At 40.7% G+C, this 17588-nt stretch overlaps 1 protein-coding gene across 1 annotated transcript; it reads left to right on the top strand.

Moving 5' to 3' along the window:
* Window positions 1-220: 220 nt before the first annotated feature.
* fntb (farnesyltransferase, CAAX box, beta) lies at window positions 221-17267 on the top strand. Its single transcript, XM_034900531.1, has 12 exons — window positions 221-496; window positions 2215-2279; window positions 5292-5364; window positions 5965-6056; window positions 7525-7671; window positions 9053-9136; window positions 10778-10864; window positions 10959-11088; window positions 13189-13321; window positions 14011-14122; window positions 14805-14919; window positions 16821-17267. The coding sequence occupies exons 1-12, from the start codon at window positions 398-400 to the stop codon at window positions 16986-16988; spliced, it is 1305 nt and encodes a 434-aa protein (XP_034756422.1). The 5' UTR covers window positions 221-397; the 3' UTR covers window positions 16989-17267.
* Window positions 17268-17588: the final 321 nt, after the last annotated feature.

The raw sequence follows: 17588 nt of genomic DNA, 5'->3' as shown, positions 1-17588 counted from the left end.
TTGTTTGTATCTGACTTAATGTAGCCCAATGGCAGAAATAACGCGCGCGTCGGTATTGCTTCTTTCGACGTCAGTGGCATTCCCTTAATGAAAGAATATACATTAAATAAAACAGATACATAGTCATGTACTCACTCGGTAATTCATATTTTATCAGAAAACTCACGCCAAATACTTTTACAAGAGGCTGTGCGTGTGTGTGTTTGTGTGCCGTTTTTCGCACTACGGTGAAAGACAGAGGTTTGTTCCCTTGGAGACGCCGTAGCGGGTATGCTCGCAGTTTCCGCCCATTCCAATCCCAGCAGGAAGTGAGCGGAGTGCACTGAAACTAACTAAGCGAACTATCAAAACAAAACTAGCCGCATCACCACATATAACGGGGCCTATCATCATCATCATGGACGACGTTACGACGCCTTTGCGGTGCTTTAGTGAGTGCCATTCCGCAGCAATGTTCGCTGATGACGGGGTGGAAACAGTGACTTCACGGGAGCAGGTGAGCGGAGGCACAGATTAGCTTTATTAGGGAATGTAGCTCATGCTAATGCCGCTGGGGTTGAGTGGCAGCTCTCCTCTCTGGATGAAGGCGCGTCTGGAAGAAGTGTGACAGAAATTCAACTCTCACACACTTCATTTTTATAACCATGAATCGGCCCATAGATTAGAAGAATGAACGGAAAGTGGTTCTCGTCCATTAGCTAGTTAGCAAACTTGAGCTTTTTTTGTTTATAGTAGCTATAGCATTGTAACTCAACTTAATGAGATTAAGTATTTATGAATTAAGTTAGCTAATGGCTAAGTAACTTAAACAGTTAAGCCTTGGTACGACGCAGCCCATTAGTGTAAAACCGTTAACGAGACTTGGAGGAAAAGCTCCATGTCAATTAGATATGTTATATTGTCTTGACTTAAGTTAAACTACAGTTTGCGTGTCATTAAATTTATTTAGGGCCGTAGCAATTCATTTAAAGACCTTCTGAAAGAAATGTGACCACCTTTCCTCAATTTAGTTGGTCCCCTCCAGTTGTAGGCCCCTAGACTAAATTGCTGAGATGATATTATGGGCACACTTGGCTAATCACAGATAAATTAGAATCGGCAGATATGATTTAGTTTTTCACTATTTTATTTGATAGGGGGAAGTGCATGTTCTTCAGCATTGATATTTTGTAAAGCCACAATGTTAAAGTCCTGATGATAGCTCAACAGCTAAATTGCATCCATCCAACCATTCATTGTATAGTTTGTCTAACAGAGAGCACTGACATGTTTATCGTTCAACTGTAAATATCACATCTGGTGGTAATTCTTTAGTTGTAAAGCATTGCTTCTTTTATCCTTATATCAAGCAGTATTTCCAATTGATCTTATTTCAAATGGACTCCAAATCATTTTACATCATAACTGTTGTCATCGTTTGCTTATTTTTTTTGAGAAAAAAAAAAGGTGTTCTATCAGAAGTGGTGTGCTAAGTCAGAATATAACTTTAGAAAGTTCAGATGTTTTGTAAAAATCTAAAAAAAATTATATTGTTACTAGTAAATAGAGCCCGACCGATATATCGGCGGGCCAATACTAGGCATTTTCCAAACTATTGGTATCTGCAATTATAATGGCTGAATGATTTTTTTATATTCATTTAGAATCATTTATGACAAATAAATGATTCTAATAAATTCATATTTTTTTTAAAACGGACGAAAAACCCTTCAACCATGTTATGAGTCTTGGCATTGCATAGTTTGTCCGCCAGATGGCGCTCTACGACGTCTCTGTTGGCAACACTTTTTGTTATTGGGTTTCTGTTCAAAAGGACTTTGAATGTTAAATTTGTATTTTTTATACATTTTATTCATCAGAACTTTATTTTGATGTTCCTTTGTTCTGTTGTGACAATAAAACAATCAAGCTTATTTATTTTTATACTGCATTATCCTATTATAATGAACACTCATAAATAACTACAAATTACTAATGTTAGGGAAATCAGTTTGGTCATGCAAATGGCTTCTTCCCCCCCCCCCCCGGCCAAAATATTGGAATATTGGATCACCAAATTTTTCTATCAATATCGGCCTTATAAATGCTTTATCGGTTAGGCTCTACTAGTGTGTTGCATAAGTTTGCATTTTAAGTATTTTTCTCTATAAACAAACCATACCTCTGCATTTGCCTAATGGTAATGACCAGCTCCTGTCCTCTGTTTTTAACTAGAAAAAAGTGGAACGCAGCATTGAAGAAGTCATCAGTGTTTACAAGCAAATACACAGCTTACCACAGTAAGTATCCAGAGAGAAAAGGTGTGTTTCTACAGCTAACAGCCCATCTCTTACAAGAACAAGTTCCGACAAATGGAAGCAGCACAGACATCGGTTGGGTTTGCATATATATGTTTTTGAGTTTTCCTCTGACTCATCTTTTTCCCACTGTTCCACTTGGCCTTTAAACACAGAATTTTCAGGGGAAAAACATGTTTTTTTACAGTCATAAAACTTGAGACTTGAAAAGTGGCCAAGCTAAATGATCCTAGTGAAGAATCTCTAATTGCAGTACTGTTCCATTAGGTCCAAGTACATCAGCGGTTTTGAGGCTGTTACACATGCTTAGTGCTTACCGACATCCACCCGAGATCTGACAAGAAAATCTATTCCAGGAAATACTAATTTTTGAAAAACTCTGCCCTCCAGACATTATTGTTCCTTCTGACATTTGTCTCAGCTGTCAAAAGACGACAACATGTTAACAACAATGTGATTGAATATATGCGTTATAAAATAATCGAGAAGATTAGAACATTTTTGGGACTGGCAAACGATTTGACATCCTCAATATTGAGCATAAATGGATCAAATATTTCATGGTTTAAAATGTAGTCTGTTACATTGAATGTAATGCTTGTATAAAATAATAAATGAAGTAGGCCTAGCTTTTTTTCGTCTTGCTTCAGAAATTTGACTCAGCTTGTCAGATATTACTGTAGTACAATAATGTGAAATCAGAACACTAAATTGGCCTGGCCTCAACTCAGTATGTCATAAAAGCCTTTATGCAGTATATATGAAAGAAATCGTCTTGAAAAAAAAACATGCATTTTCAAACCCAAGGTAACAAATTGGTTGGATAATAAGCTCACTCGAGATGAACTGCGCCTCGCCTGGAAAGTGGACGAGAGCAGGCAGCAGCAGCCGGCGGCGGGGACAAAAAAGCTGCGATAAACCTGCAGCCTTCAGGCTGAACAAGGAGTAAAGAAACACTCACATCCTGTCTGATTCTGATATAATAAAATGATATTAGACCCATATAACAGCATGTACACAGTTTCCACTTTTTATCAAGACAGAGTAGATGTCAAAATTCTCTACATGTGATTTGTTGCTGATGTTAATAAACAACAGACCGTAGATTATCTGTAATCAGAGCGGATTTAGTCTCTGACTTCTAAATCTAACTATCAGTCACACAACATGCGTTCTGTACAGAATAAGCCTTTAAATCACACAAATGGCAATTAAAATGCCTCTGATTCAAAAACAAAAAGTTTATAGAAAACATCATTTTGAGTTGATTCTGAACAAATCCACGGGTAGATCAGCCGAGAGGCAGGCATTTCCCAGCATGCTCTGGGTCAGCCTGGGTCTCAGTCAGTCGGGGAAAAGCAACTGCGCTGCCTGCATTGCAAACCCACTGCCGCCTCGATCTCATGAGGTTATTGTTGCTCACGTGTGCATGACATCAGAGCAAGAGGAAAGCTGGGAAGGAGGGGGACAAAACAAAACACATTCAGAAAAAGAAACACACAAACCCACACACAAATAGACACACACAAGGCAAGGGACCAAAACACACGCACACAAGGCTGTAGCCTTGTGCGCCCAGACCTCAATGAGTCAGCGACTTTGCGCCAAGTGTCCAGGGTCTTTCCCGGCGCTCCATGGATGCGCACCGTCGAAGGTTCCATGTACACAACATCCAAAAAGGAAAGGGTCTGTGTACGTATAGACAGGTCATGTGGTGGTTTCCAGAGGGCTCCAATCAAGGCCTCATGATGTTGAATAGATGTACTGCCATTATGAGACATTTCCAAGAGCAATGCTCATTAGCTGTGGCTGTTTTTTGATCATGGACACCTGCTGTTTGCCTGTAGAGATGGCTGCATGGTGACGTATGATGGCTGTTATCTATATAGCGTGTGGATCAGCCCACATACTTTGCTCCTCTTAATGGGTGACTCATCTCATTTCTATGACAACTGTGTGTACCTGAATGTCACCAGCATTGCAGTCAATGGGGAAATGTACTACAAGAAAAAGGAACGGTAGTCATTAGTAGGTTGCATATTTAGCAACGATCATCTGTTTGGACTGGACTTTGGGTTTAACACTACACAGGGTTGGTTTGCATCTTTTGCATTAAAGTTATGATAAAAGGTTTTTTTTTTAGGTTAATTGCACTCATCTCACATGAAAGCCTTCTCTGGGCTGCTTAACATAATGGTAGCATAATGGTAAAAAAAATAACATAATAACATTATGTTAGCAAATAACATAATGGTTTGGGGGGGGACAGATGTCATGGATTTATGACACATCTGACCAGCTAGTTTTGCAGTTTTCGTCCCCCAGACGGGCCTTTATGCAAAGGCACAAAACTAACGAAAAAATACGTACAAAACAAACAATATCTAAAACAAGGATTCAGTAATGTAAAAGTGATGCGTTTGTTTACCTAGATTTTATGTTCCTCTTTCTTTTTCCCTTCTTAATGAGGACAGCCCAGAATACTCTGCTAATAGAAAGTGAATAAAACATTGGCAATAAAATGCAAAGGAGCCACTAATTGGGCTGCCGAGGTTCTGAACTACCTTAAAATACAGTATATATGTAAATTAAGATAGGCTGATACAATTGCCTGTTTCTCACCGATTTTGTGGTATCGTTATTTAATGTGTTTTTCATCACAAAAAATATATAGAGGTACAATCCTGGAATCTCTTTTTAATAAAAATGAAAGCAAAAAGCCTTAAACATGAGTGCGAAATGAGAAGCAAGCCGATTGATTACCTGGTGGACAACTGATTGTTTGAAATATGAAACCCCTTTTTATTTTGCGGTAGGACTTTAGGTTACACATGATATTAAAATAGCAAAAACAAGTGTGGCCAAGGATAGCGTTTCTAATAAAGGGAGGAAATTCCGCCTCTTAACCCCCTCTCAGATTTCTGTTTTGACATTTTCTGATACTTTCAAGCTGCTACCCATTTCTAATTGATCTGCCCTGTGTTCGGTCTTCAGGCCAACGTTGTTGCGGGAACAACACTACCAATATCTCAAGAAGGGCTTACGTCACTTATCTGATGCATATGAGGTACAGTATAACACGTGCTGAAACATCTTTTAGCGCCATTTAAGTGTATTATACACACACAGTATGACAGTCCTCCCCTGGTGTTCACTCAGAGGTTGCATTAGTTCCTGTGTGTCAGTAATAACCAGGACAGAAGGATAGTAACACTCACTGCCTCTGGATGATTGGCTCTCTCTGCTTTAAATAGAAAGCACACTGCAAAAAAATTACTGAGTTCAATATCATGACTGATTTAACCTCAGACTTGATCATATGAGTGTTTCCTTTGATTGACTAGATTGCAGTATTTATATGTCCAACGCAAACATTATAGCAATGTTGAAACAGAAATTAGAAGTTGAGTCATGATATTATGTAATAAAAAAGGACAAAAAAAACAAATCACTGCTTTGTTGTAAAAAAAAACAACAACATAATTACCATTATAAATTAACAGGCCGCTGGAAATAAGCGGTGTGTTATTGTTGCGTTTGTCAGCTCTATCATTTTCCTCCAGCTCTGTTTACTCTCGTCTCTGCCTCTGACTGACTGATACCAATATCTCGTTTATCTCTATAATTGGTCATCTGATGCCCGTGCTGTCTGTCCATGTGCGGGTAGTGTCTGGATGCTAGCAGGCCGTGGCTCTGCTTCTGGATTCTTCACAGTCTGGAGTTACTAGAAGAGCCCATTCCTGCTGCAGTTGCCTCAGAGTAAGTGTCTCTCTCTCTCTCCCTCTCCCTTTCAACTAAGCCGCTACCAAGGGACAAATGTATTACCATTGCATCATTCTCCTAATTACTAGAGTAGAGCTAATGCTGCTGCAATGCAAACATGTTGAGAATTAGCTGCAGCAGCTACACACAAACAGTCCAATTGCAAATAGTTTTTGTTTGTGTCTTACAACGTCAAAATATAGTTCAAGTACTATAATATGAATGCCCTAACCACATGGCCCTATAAGACACAATAGAACAAATAGTTGTGTTTGTGTTTTATTTTAAAATGTGCTAATTCAGCAGTCAAACTTCAAACGAAGTTGCTTTTATTGCCACCAAAATGTCATTTGATTAAATTACTGCCAGTCAAAAGTAACACCCGGCAAACCCCATAGCGAGTAGAAATGCCAGGCTGGCAACCCACACTCTAATTATTACATTGAGGCGTGCCAACACACCAGCTGGCTGGCCACACACACACACACACACACACACACACACACACACAAAAGCACACGGCTTTATCTGACCCATCTAGTGTACATTGTTCTATGGTAATTATTGAAACCCGGACTGGCTGGCCAAAGTTAATGTCGCTTTCCATTCCATCTCGGTTTGCTCACGGCATGCTCGCGGTTTTGTGATTTTACTCCATGGCAGAGGATGAAGAGGACATTTGTGAGAGCAGCAGCTCGGTGCACAGAGGCTGGAAAGAATTGAAACTGTGCTCTGTGCCACGTCAGCTAGAGGGAACTAAGCCAGTGGCGCTCGCTTTACTGTCAGCTGAAGCTCTGCAAGCCTGAGTGGCAGAATCCTTGCTATAACGATTGAGTGGATAGAAAGTGTGTGTTTACAAGGTGTGAGAAAAGTTTTTCCAAGTAAGACATGCACATTTGTTTTTGAATTTAAAGGAAAAGATCTTGTTCATGTGGCGTCTATTTGAGCATCACCCAGCTTTATACGTAGTGTATACATTGTGAAATCAGCTCTGATAGAGACCGAGCAGCCCCGTTTGTGGTTAGTGAAAGAGAAGAGAGCATCTTCCATTCAGTCTGCTCCCAAAACGATGCGCTTATAATAATTTATTTAGCAGTGGTCTATCTGTATGAAAGTAGGGAAAGTCTTTCTTCAACATTTCATTGAACAAGCTTGCTGTTTCCCTATGTGTTCACGCACTTTTGCATAAACTACAGTGATAAACATTTGTTCCCAAAACACACAGTTAAAAATGCATGGGCTCATGTTTCTATAGCCATCACTGTTTAATGCTTTTATCTTCAACTCCATTGTTTGCATAATCAGTGCAGATGCCGTAATCAAATATTCAAGACCCACTTTTACATTCTCTTTTGGTCATTTGATATGTCGGTATTAGTATTAATCGGTTATGGTGTCTGTCTATCTGTGGAAGATAAGACAATTCAACAATTTCTGGGTCATAACTTCATGTTCTTCTCTCCAGTGTGTGTCACTTTCTGGCGCGCTGTCAGAGCCCAGCAGGCGGTTTTGCCGGGGGACCAGGACAGCACGCCCACCTCGCACCTACCTACGCTGCTGTCAACGCCCTCTGTATCATCGGCACACAACAGGCCTATGATATTATCAACAGGTACAGTGATGGTCACGCAACCATAGTCCACAGTCATCCCACTGTCCTAATACCACAACAAGGTGACAAAGCTCAACGTTAAAAGCACAGAAACGTTTGCTTTTGAAGCAGACTTCAAACAGACTTACTAGTCTACTTAGCTGGTGTATCGATTCAAAACCTAGGTGCCTGGATGCTTTCTTTGGAGATATTTGAATGTAAATACTCAGCTTAGATTTAAGACACTTGGTGGATGGTGGATCTGATGTCTGCACAATTTACTGACATCCGTTTAGGGCAGGGGTCCTCAATGTTTTTTTAGGCCAAGGACCCCTTACGAGAGAGAGAGAGAGACCACTACGTCATGTATCAAAATTAGTTGCATAATAAACTTGGCTTAAAATAAAAAAAATGTGTAGGCAATATTTATGAATTAGGTTTTGGATGTTAATACAGGATACATTACACATTATGTTAAACATACATGCACAGTGAATCCTTAAGCTTCATTATATCTGAAGCCTTGCATCAATGTTTAAATGAAAAAAAATAGAAATAGGTTGAAATCTTTGATAAAAGTTTGCTGGACTCGTGTTGATGTATATTTGCAGACATTTTGGCTTTTGAAAATGATTACACAAAAATCTTGGGCCCAGTTGAATCTCTGATGCCCCCCTAAAGGTCCCGGGCCCACTGTTGGAGATCTCTGGTTTAGGGGATTGGCTGATAAAGTCTTTTAGTCTTTAAAAAAATCCAAACCGCTCAGCAGTTTCAAAGTAGAGGCCACATTCTGTTGTCAAGACTACTAATTTATATCCTAAAGACTCACAAAAAAAAATACACACATTGCATCGGATGACAAGATCAGAAATTAGTTATGGTGACTTTGTATTAGAACGCTAACCGAGTAACGTACTATAGATAAAATAAGCACCTACACTGAAAACATGTCACTTCAAAAGGTATGTGTGTGTGTGTGTGTGTGTGTGTATACACACACACACACACACACACAGTGTGAATTAAGATTGATTAGTAAATATAATGATAACCATATTCACATTTCAAAGCTTTTAATCAATGGCTGTATAATGTTTTTTAGAAAATAATGTATTCATATATACCTGTAGCTTATTATAATAGCATGTGGAGATAGTGTTCACACGACTTCTTACTCTTCATTTATATCTGCGTAACTGAAGCTAGAAAAGGTTCACGGTCGTGATTTGTGTGTTGACTTGACTTCTTTATAAAATTTGCAGTACTGAAGCTGTTCCACTTCCCTTCCACCGCCTCCCCTCTGTTCTTTCTCTCACCTTATCTCCTTCACTGTGCCCATTATATCCCCTCCTCCTCCTCCTCCTCCTCTACTCTCTCCTCCTGGTCTGCCAACCCTCTGCAGGGAGAAGCTGTTAGATTTCCTACTGTCAGTGAAGCAGCCGGATGGCTCGTTTGTGATGCACGTTGGAGGGGAGGTGGATGTCAGGTGAGAGCTACCGCCTCTAACCTTGGTTCTCTTTCCTCCTTTTTTTGTTTTGTTTTGGCATCACGCGGGAAGATACATTTCCACCAAAGTCAAAATTAAGAGAATGTGCGTGACAGTCAACACATTTTGTGTTTCGGTTAATAAGTGAGACTTCCTTTTTTCTCCCTTTCCTATGGTGTTGATTAAAAAGATGAGAAATACCAACATCGTGTGTGTGTGTGTGTGTGTGTATATATATATATATATATATATATATATATAAATAAGAGAGCGAGAGAGAGAGAGAGAGAGCTTTTTAATAAGCAGCTTTGAGGCACAAAGAACCTCAGAAGTCAAAGTTACTTTTACACTCTCAGTAGGCTGTTATCTGTTGCCAACCAATTAATGTTCTGCTGCTGTTATGTATTATTTAAACTCTTTTTTCCCTCTTAGACGGGTTTTCTTATCTGCTGTTGCCCTGTGAAAGCAACGTATGATAGCCGTACATGAGCTAAAAAAGGGGTTTAACAGGTTTAGCCTAGAAAGCAGGATGATTTGCTCAAACCCACTTTTCATTTAAGGATTAATGGGGGGGATTTTCAATATTCTTGTCAACAAATCCCATGAAACGGCCAAAACCAACAATTAATTGATCCTACCAACAATTTGTGTCTTGTCTTGTCTTGTCTGCGTGTCTAAAGCCTGATGTAGCTTATTCCTCTGTGCCAGAGAACAGAACATGGTCCTTCATCACAGGAGTAGTTTAAGACACACACACACACACACACACACACACACACACACACACACACACACACACACACACACACACACACACACACACACACACACACACACACACACACACACACACACACACACACACACACACACACACACACACACACACACACACACACACACACACACACACACACACACACACACACACACACACACACACACACACACACACACACTTTGTGACTCTTAACAATTTATGTTTTGGGGTTGAGTGCCACAGACTGGGTGGAGAAGAGAGGACTAGTTATAATTTAATTTGTTTGTTGACAACAAACACATTGAATAACACCAGCCTTATCCTTCAAATGAGATAAATGATTTATTGGACTGTATCTGGACATGAAATCTAGATATGTTCTCTACATTCTACAGTTGTATGGCTAGCTCACTGGCGATGCTGCTATTATGTAAAAGGATTACACAAATGTATCTTTTGTATTATTATAAGCCACAAATGTCCTTAAGAAGCCAAAACCAATATTGAATTTGTCCTAGTTATTTGTCCTTGTATTAGTCTGATATGTTTTTTTTCCCCTAGGATAAACAACACTGGTCATGCAGGCAGGAGGAAGCCGTCAGTCTTTGGCCACAAAACTAACTCGGATCAACTTCTCATTGTTTCTTGTCTTTTCAAGGCATTTCTCAATAAAAATCAAAAGAGATTGCTTATTAATTCCTAAAGCTTTACAGTCCCTTGACTACAAGTAAAAACAAAAACCTAAAAAACAAAATGATGTTTATATTTGGCCTGCTGGCAGTCTGAAGATACAAATCGTCGGACGATAATGTGTAGCGAGAACAGACTTCCTGTCTCTCTTTGTTGATCCATATCAGCCTGTGTTTTGTTTTTTTTAACAGGAGTGCATATTGTGCAGCCTCTGTAGCGTCGCTCACAAACATCCTCACACCTAAACTGTTTGAGGACACAACCAACTGGATCCTCAGGTACAAACCACCGCCGCCACAGCAGCCTACTTAAATCATTTAAATCATTAAACACCGTGTTGCCACTGAGGGTTTTACTATTCTCTGTCTCCAGTTGTCAGAACTGGGAGGGGGGTCTGAGTGGAGTGCCGGGCTTGGAGGCCCACGGCGGCTACACTTTCTGTGGCACAGCTGCACTCGTCATCCTGGGAAAAGAACATATGCTGGATCTTAAAGGGTTGCTGGTGAGAAACTCCTGACGTTTTTACAACCACAGGGGAAATATAACAAATAAGAATAGCATAAAACAGGTTAACCTATCGTTATCAGTCACAACAGAGCCTTTCTGCTGAAGTATATATAGTACAATATCTCTATCCCCCTTCTTTTTTTTTTGCTTTGCTTATTTAGATCAGATTTTGTCCCGTGTCTTAGATAAGTTTCCTTGAGTGTGTATTCATTAACCCTTTCTGTCTCGCAAAAGCATTTAGAAAAGTAGTTGGAGGCGACACTGAGACATTTGTTTTCCTTTTAGTTTTCATGTTGGCGCTAGGCTCTTGGCACATTGGAGGACAAAGTTTCCATCAGTGGCTTGTCACCACTGGGAGACTGTGTTGATCCCTGTAGGGAAATGCTCATGCCATTTGCCTGCGACAGCAGCCCTGAAGCTTTAGCTTGGGTAGAGCTTTAGAGCTGTGCTCAGGGACTCTGCAGCAGGGCAGATGCCTAATGACCTGGAACTCACTGTCATCTGGAGAAAAAAAAGATTTATTTTTACATCCCTTATTGAAAGCTACTGTTCACAGTCACATTTGTGTGTGGGCATCATTTAGTTAAATTCTAAATATCAAGAATGTAAAACGCTCTCCCAGCACTATTGTTCATCATACAGTATATTCAAATTCAGTGTCACAGCTCTCAACTCCCAGCTCTGAAGTAATATCCATTCAACACCCAGCCAAAGTCACAGGTAAACAGAGCACACCCTCTTACATGGCCTCTGTCACTGAACTGTAAATATGGATTTTTGTCTCAGTGGTTTCCTGAGTGTCATTGGAGCTGCAGGTGCCAGAGGTGGTCTTTAGCGGTTGGGCAAAGGTTGTAAGTTAACACCAGGCTGGCTATCACAGAGTCCGATCATAGTGCATAGAACAGCCCCAGCTCCGTCTCTGAGAGACTGAATTAATCATTTACATTCCAACAATAAAAAATGTACTGATTAGCACGCATATTTTTCCTCCTAAAGAATCTGTACAGCAAGCACAGGGCTGCAGAAGTGGTGGCGGAATTTCCAGACACCATGTTGTGGTAAAGGGTTAGGCCGATTATCAGCCCCGGCTGAATACTGGGACGTTTTTTGGTAGTTTGCAGGTCATCTGTATCAGCGTTTATTTGCTTGATAACCGATAAAGTATAATAATAATTAAAAAGTGTGCTACTTTGGCTCGGCCACAGCTCTGTGTCTGTCCTTCTGCTCCGGTTTCACTCACCGAGTCTGACTTAATGTCCCGCCCACAACACTCTGACTGTTACTCTGTATTATGTTGAAAGTTTCTAATTTTTTAAATAATTGCTTAAAGCATTTAAACAGATTTTTGTTATTTTTTTGTTGTTTTTTTTGTTATTGTACATTCCAAAATCTTATTTTTGCAATGTTTTGGATTACTTCCCCGAGAGAGAGAGAAACAGGCTGAACTAAGCTTTAGTATCTGCGTTTGTGCACCTTTATTATCTACGTTTACCTTAAAGGTTCAGCTAAACGCAACGCCTCCAGCAGGAGTTTAAATCCACCTTCAGGAAGACAGCCACTGTAGAAAGTTGGGACGTTACTGCGTGTTAAAAAAATCGTGGTTAAACTGTACTGGCTGCTTAAACGTCTCCTCGGTCGAGTGGTCACGAAATACTCCTGTGGAAGTCATCAAAGTCTCTCGACATTCTTCACGTATGTGAAATAATAATCAATGCCAGGTGCTTCGTTTGAATGAATATATATATATATCTCAAACATCACTGGCATTTTACAGGACAAACGGACATATTTGCTTGTGAAGGATGAGAGACAGGGAAACAGCTTAATTCCCACAGTGCAGCCAGGCCAATGAGGGATCAGCCTGTCAGTTCTAATCAAATAAAGACGGCACTGAACTCATTAATAGCATTTATGGTGTTGATTACTGATCAAAGATGTAACTTCATGAGGAAAAAGCTAGAACATTATATTTGTACACAGTTTCCAGCTGTGGCAGTGTTCGGGGTAGATGGGATTACACCCAACTAGAAGATCAGAGTGAAACGGAAGGTACGGGCGATTGGATTAAAGCGTGTTTGATGTGTGTGTCCCTCAGCGGTGGGTGGTCAGCAGGCAGATGCGATACGAAGGAGGCTTCCAGGGCCGCTGTAATAAACTGGTGGACGGCTGCTACTCCTTCTGGCAGGCTGGACTCCTGCCTCTACTCCACAGAGCTTTATTCAAACAAGGTACTGCATCGTTGGTCGTAGTAAAACGTCTTTTTTTAAGAGCTGTGAAAACACACGGACTGGCCCACAACGTTTAATTCATTTAACTTAAATCAAAACTCATGCTCATTTTTTTTTTAAAGTGTCAAGACAGAGGAAACGGTCTAATCACAGAGCAGGTTATTAAACTGATCAATACTGCTTTTTTCCTTTGAGAGTCAACTGCAGTTTTCACACAAATATGTAGAGAAAATTGCATCATCGGACTCAAGAATTTTCCCTATAGCCACCAAAAAAAATCAATGACCAAATGGAATTTTGTCCACAATAAACCAAGAAAAACTGCGCAGGTATTAAGTGTAATTTAATAAAGTTTGCAGAGCTGCACTGGATACACACAGTGGCTCAGTGGTCGGTACAGAGCATGATTGTATATTATTAATTAAATAGTGAATGAATATACAGTCTATGGTACAGAGTAGGGTTGTTTTTAAATTAGAACCAACCCGTTAAAAGACAAAAAAAATTATTATTGTTGTGCTTATTGGTTCCTCAAAAACTACACCTGGCGCTCCGTCTGGACTGGACGACGCCGCGCAAAGCCATACCTTTTGTTAAGGCAGTATAAGCATGATGACACGTCTTGAGTCATTTTTTTCCCTTCTATTTTTAAACCAAAAAGTGAAACTATAAGTTTTGTGTTTGTGCAGGGGAGTCGGAGCTGAGTCGGCAGCGGTGGATGTTCGAGCAGCAGGCCTTGCAGGAGTACATCCTCCTCTGCTGTCAGAACCCAACCGGGGGCCTCGTGGATAAGCCCGGCAAGTCAGTAACACACTACGAGCATGTATGCACACAGGATGCTATTCATAGAACGCACAAATACCGCCCGCCGAAGCGGTTTGCTGCGCCAGAAATCAGCTGTTCTTAGAATATTTAATGTGAATCAGAGTGTGATCCAAGCTACTTCTGACTACTTTTCACCAGATCATAGAGAGAGAGAGAGAGAGAGAGAGAGAGAGAGAGAGAGAGAGAGAGAGAGAGAGAGAGAGAGAGAGAGAGAGAGAGAGAGAGAGAGAGAGAGAGAGAGAGAGAGAGAGAGAGAGAGAGAGAGAGAGAGAGAGAGAGAGATATTTCTCTGTGCCATGTAAACTTATCCTCAATACGATCAAAAACAGGATAACCCTAACCCTCATAACCAATAAGCTAGCTCCGTCTGCTGGTTTAGAGATACTCCGCGTCCAGCAAACCTTTTATCTACGGATCGAGTCATAAAAATGAACATTCTGATCAATAGTGGATGGATTGTTGGTGAAATAACGGATATTAATGAGAAAATTAGTACTGGGAACAGAGCAGAACAGAGCTGCTGCTCCCGTGCGCATTTACGCATTGTTGTCCTCAGATGCGTTACATGTCTCACAGGAAATGTCTCAAATGTGATTCACATGGTTTTTACTCATGCACGTCATTTACACTGTCTCGTGTTATGTCTTCATGTGTCCAGATCCAGAGATTTTTACCACACGTGTTACTGCCTGAGCGGCCTCTCCATAGCACAGCACTTTGGAAACATGGACCTCCATCATGAGATGATCCTCGGCAAGGAGGAGAACAGATTGGTAAGACTGCAGCAGAGGGGGGGGGGGCGGGACGCTCGGCTGAACAAGCGTTGATTCATTCAGAGATGGGATTTTATTTTCAATATCAGAAAACGATTTGTTTTTAGTAGAAACGCATGAGGTGGAGACTGCTGAAGGTATCTCCAGTATTATAATATACCAATAACTTCTCAAAAGGCACAGATGAAGAAAATCTTTTGGCACAGATCCGTTACATCTGTCAGCTCTTTTAGTACTGCAAAAGTTACTTTATGACAATTCCAGCTCCGGGTCAATAAAGAACATGCTAGTACCGCCTTAGCAATGCAACGAGCAACCAGCATGGAAAGAGTGAGAGTTAGCCCCACAACAAAAAACAGCTGATTTCCTAAGCAACAAAAGCAAATCCACCTTATAAAGAATCCCATCATGACATAAGCTGTGTGTGCCATTCAGTGACTATGGCGGCGTGACAGCCAGCCCCTCCTACCACACACAACCAATTAAATGTCATGTCTCTACACATCATGACAGCAACAAACAACCCTTAAACATATACAAAACAGTGGCAGCGGTGGCCAGGATAAAACCAGTTGGCACGGCGGCCTATTCGATTTTCAAATAACTTACCTGATGCTGATTGCTTTACCTGAAAATGAAGGCCATGTGTTGGAATGCCTCTCCAAAAGTTTTTCCCTGCCCTAAATTAAGCTCTGGTGTGGGTCTTTTTTTGCTGTGTAAAGGGCCTGAAACCCCACACAGGTCTTTTCAGTTAACCTGGCTGATTGGACCTCTTCCCCAGGCCTGTGTGGGCGTGTCCAGACTGATTGATTGACATCTACAGTCCTTGTTATCAGCGGTAATGTTGCTTGTGGCTTCCATAATGAACCAACTCTCTATTTGGCTACTTTATCGGCCATGCCAGCTGCTTATGATTTGTGTCGTCGTCCCCCCCCCCCCCTCTTTTTTGTGTTCCCTACTGCATCTCTCTGATAGACAAAGTTAAAAAAAATAAAGAGTGGTTATTTTAGTCTTTACCAAGAAAAGTCTAGACTATCAGAACTTTTCTGTCTGTGAAGTGGCTCAAAAAGTTCAGCAACAGCCAAAGGATGCTTTTATCACCAAACATGATGTTAGCAGGTTTGACACATTGACTATTTCACATGAATTTAGTCAAGAGAGCACGACACTGTTCCTCAATTTTGCACCTCTGAATGAATGACGTGCTTTTCATTTTCAGCATGATGGTCTGTGGGTTTACTTCATGAACAGTTTCCATTTTGATGCAAATATAAAATGAGAAGCACGGACGTTGGCTGATGTTGAAATTAAGATGGCATGTGGTTTTATTTAAAGATGTCAGTGGCACCGGTTGGTTTTGTTTTGTTTCCTGTTGTATTACTGGCACTCACAGTTGGTTACAGTAAGTCTACCCCCCCCACACATGCATATGCATATTACACCTCTCAGATTATCATACAAAACTCAACTGTGGGTTGGTTTCATCACATTTTTGTTAAAGTGGACGTTATGCTTTAGGTTGGAATTATGGTCTTATGTCTTACAAACCTACTGGCCCTGGACAAAATGTCAGGAACACGTTTTATCTAAAATATGCTAATACTGCAACAAATACCCCCTCTGTGGGCAGCATCTTCTTCCTTTTTTTCCCTACCACAAACTAAGCTGACCAAATACAGAACAGGACAAAAGTAGTATTTATTGCAGTGCTGTTGTAATGAATTGTATTATATTTTATCAGGTGTTTTTCATGTTGATTTTCTTGATCTATTTGTCTCACAAACATTGAAAAGGCCATTTACATAAAACTTAATAAAGTGCAGAATTGTTTTCATTCTGAAGAAATAGGTCAAGAATAAGAGCAAATAGATAAATGATTTTGCTCTTGTTCTTTGTCGCAGGCTCCAACCCATCCAGTTTACAACATTTGTCCAGAGAAGGTGGCTCAGGCCCTGCAGCACTTCCACCGGCTGCCTGTCCCTGATGGCAACAGACAGCCGGGAGCCCCTGCTGACGCCAGAGTGTCAGACCGCACCGCTAACTCAGGATCAGGCGACCATCAGTCCTAGTTAGTCATCAGTGGAGACGTCACTGGGTGTCCACCAGCCAACTCTGGGGAACGGACTCAAACCAGCAAACAGCAGTCCGGTCTGACGTAGACAAGCCCCACAAACCGGTCGGACAACGGACCGGCGGTAGAAACGGGGCTGGATGTTTAGGAAGAGTTTGCCTAAATAAAGGTCAACAGTTGTGTGTGGGCAGCTTAGCATTCAGCTGATCTTTTTTGCTTGCAATGCATAATGTTTTCATTCTCTGAAATAAAAGTGAAACTTGTTAAGGTTTCAGTATGAGTGAACTTTATATAACCTGAGATCATTGAGTTCTCAATTCTGGCGTTTTTGCTTGAAACATAAAAACGATTATCCAAATAATTCAGTCTTTATGATTGACAGATCCGTTCAACTCTAGTTTGGTTAAAAAGCAGCCGTTGCTTTCCAGAGAAGAAAGAACAGCTTCATTTACATTAATCTTGCAGAACATAAGCAGCTTACTCAGTAAATAAAATATGAAACATACAAATTAAATGGTTTAAGACTTGCTTTTTGGGGTCTTAGTGGGAGGGGGAGACTCATCCAGGGTGTGTTCCTGCCTGAAAGCAGGAAATAAAA

Source organism: Etheostoma cragini, chromosome 18, assembly GCF_013103735.1.
Source record: "Etheostoma cragini isolate CJK2018 chromosome 18, CSU_Ecrag_1.0, whole genome shotgun sequence".
In the NCBI taxonomy this organism is placed as follows: domain Eukaryota; kingdom Metazoa; phylum Chordata; class Actinopteri; order Perciformes; family Percidae; genus Etheostoma; species Etheostoma cragini.
The sequence above is the reverse complement of the archived record's forward strand: the minus strand, read 5'-3'. Positions and strand labels throughout refer to the sequence as shown.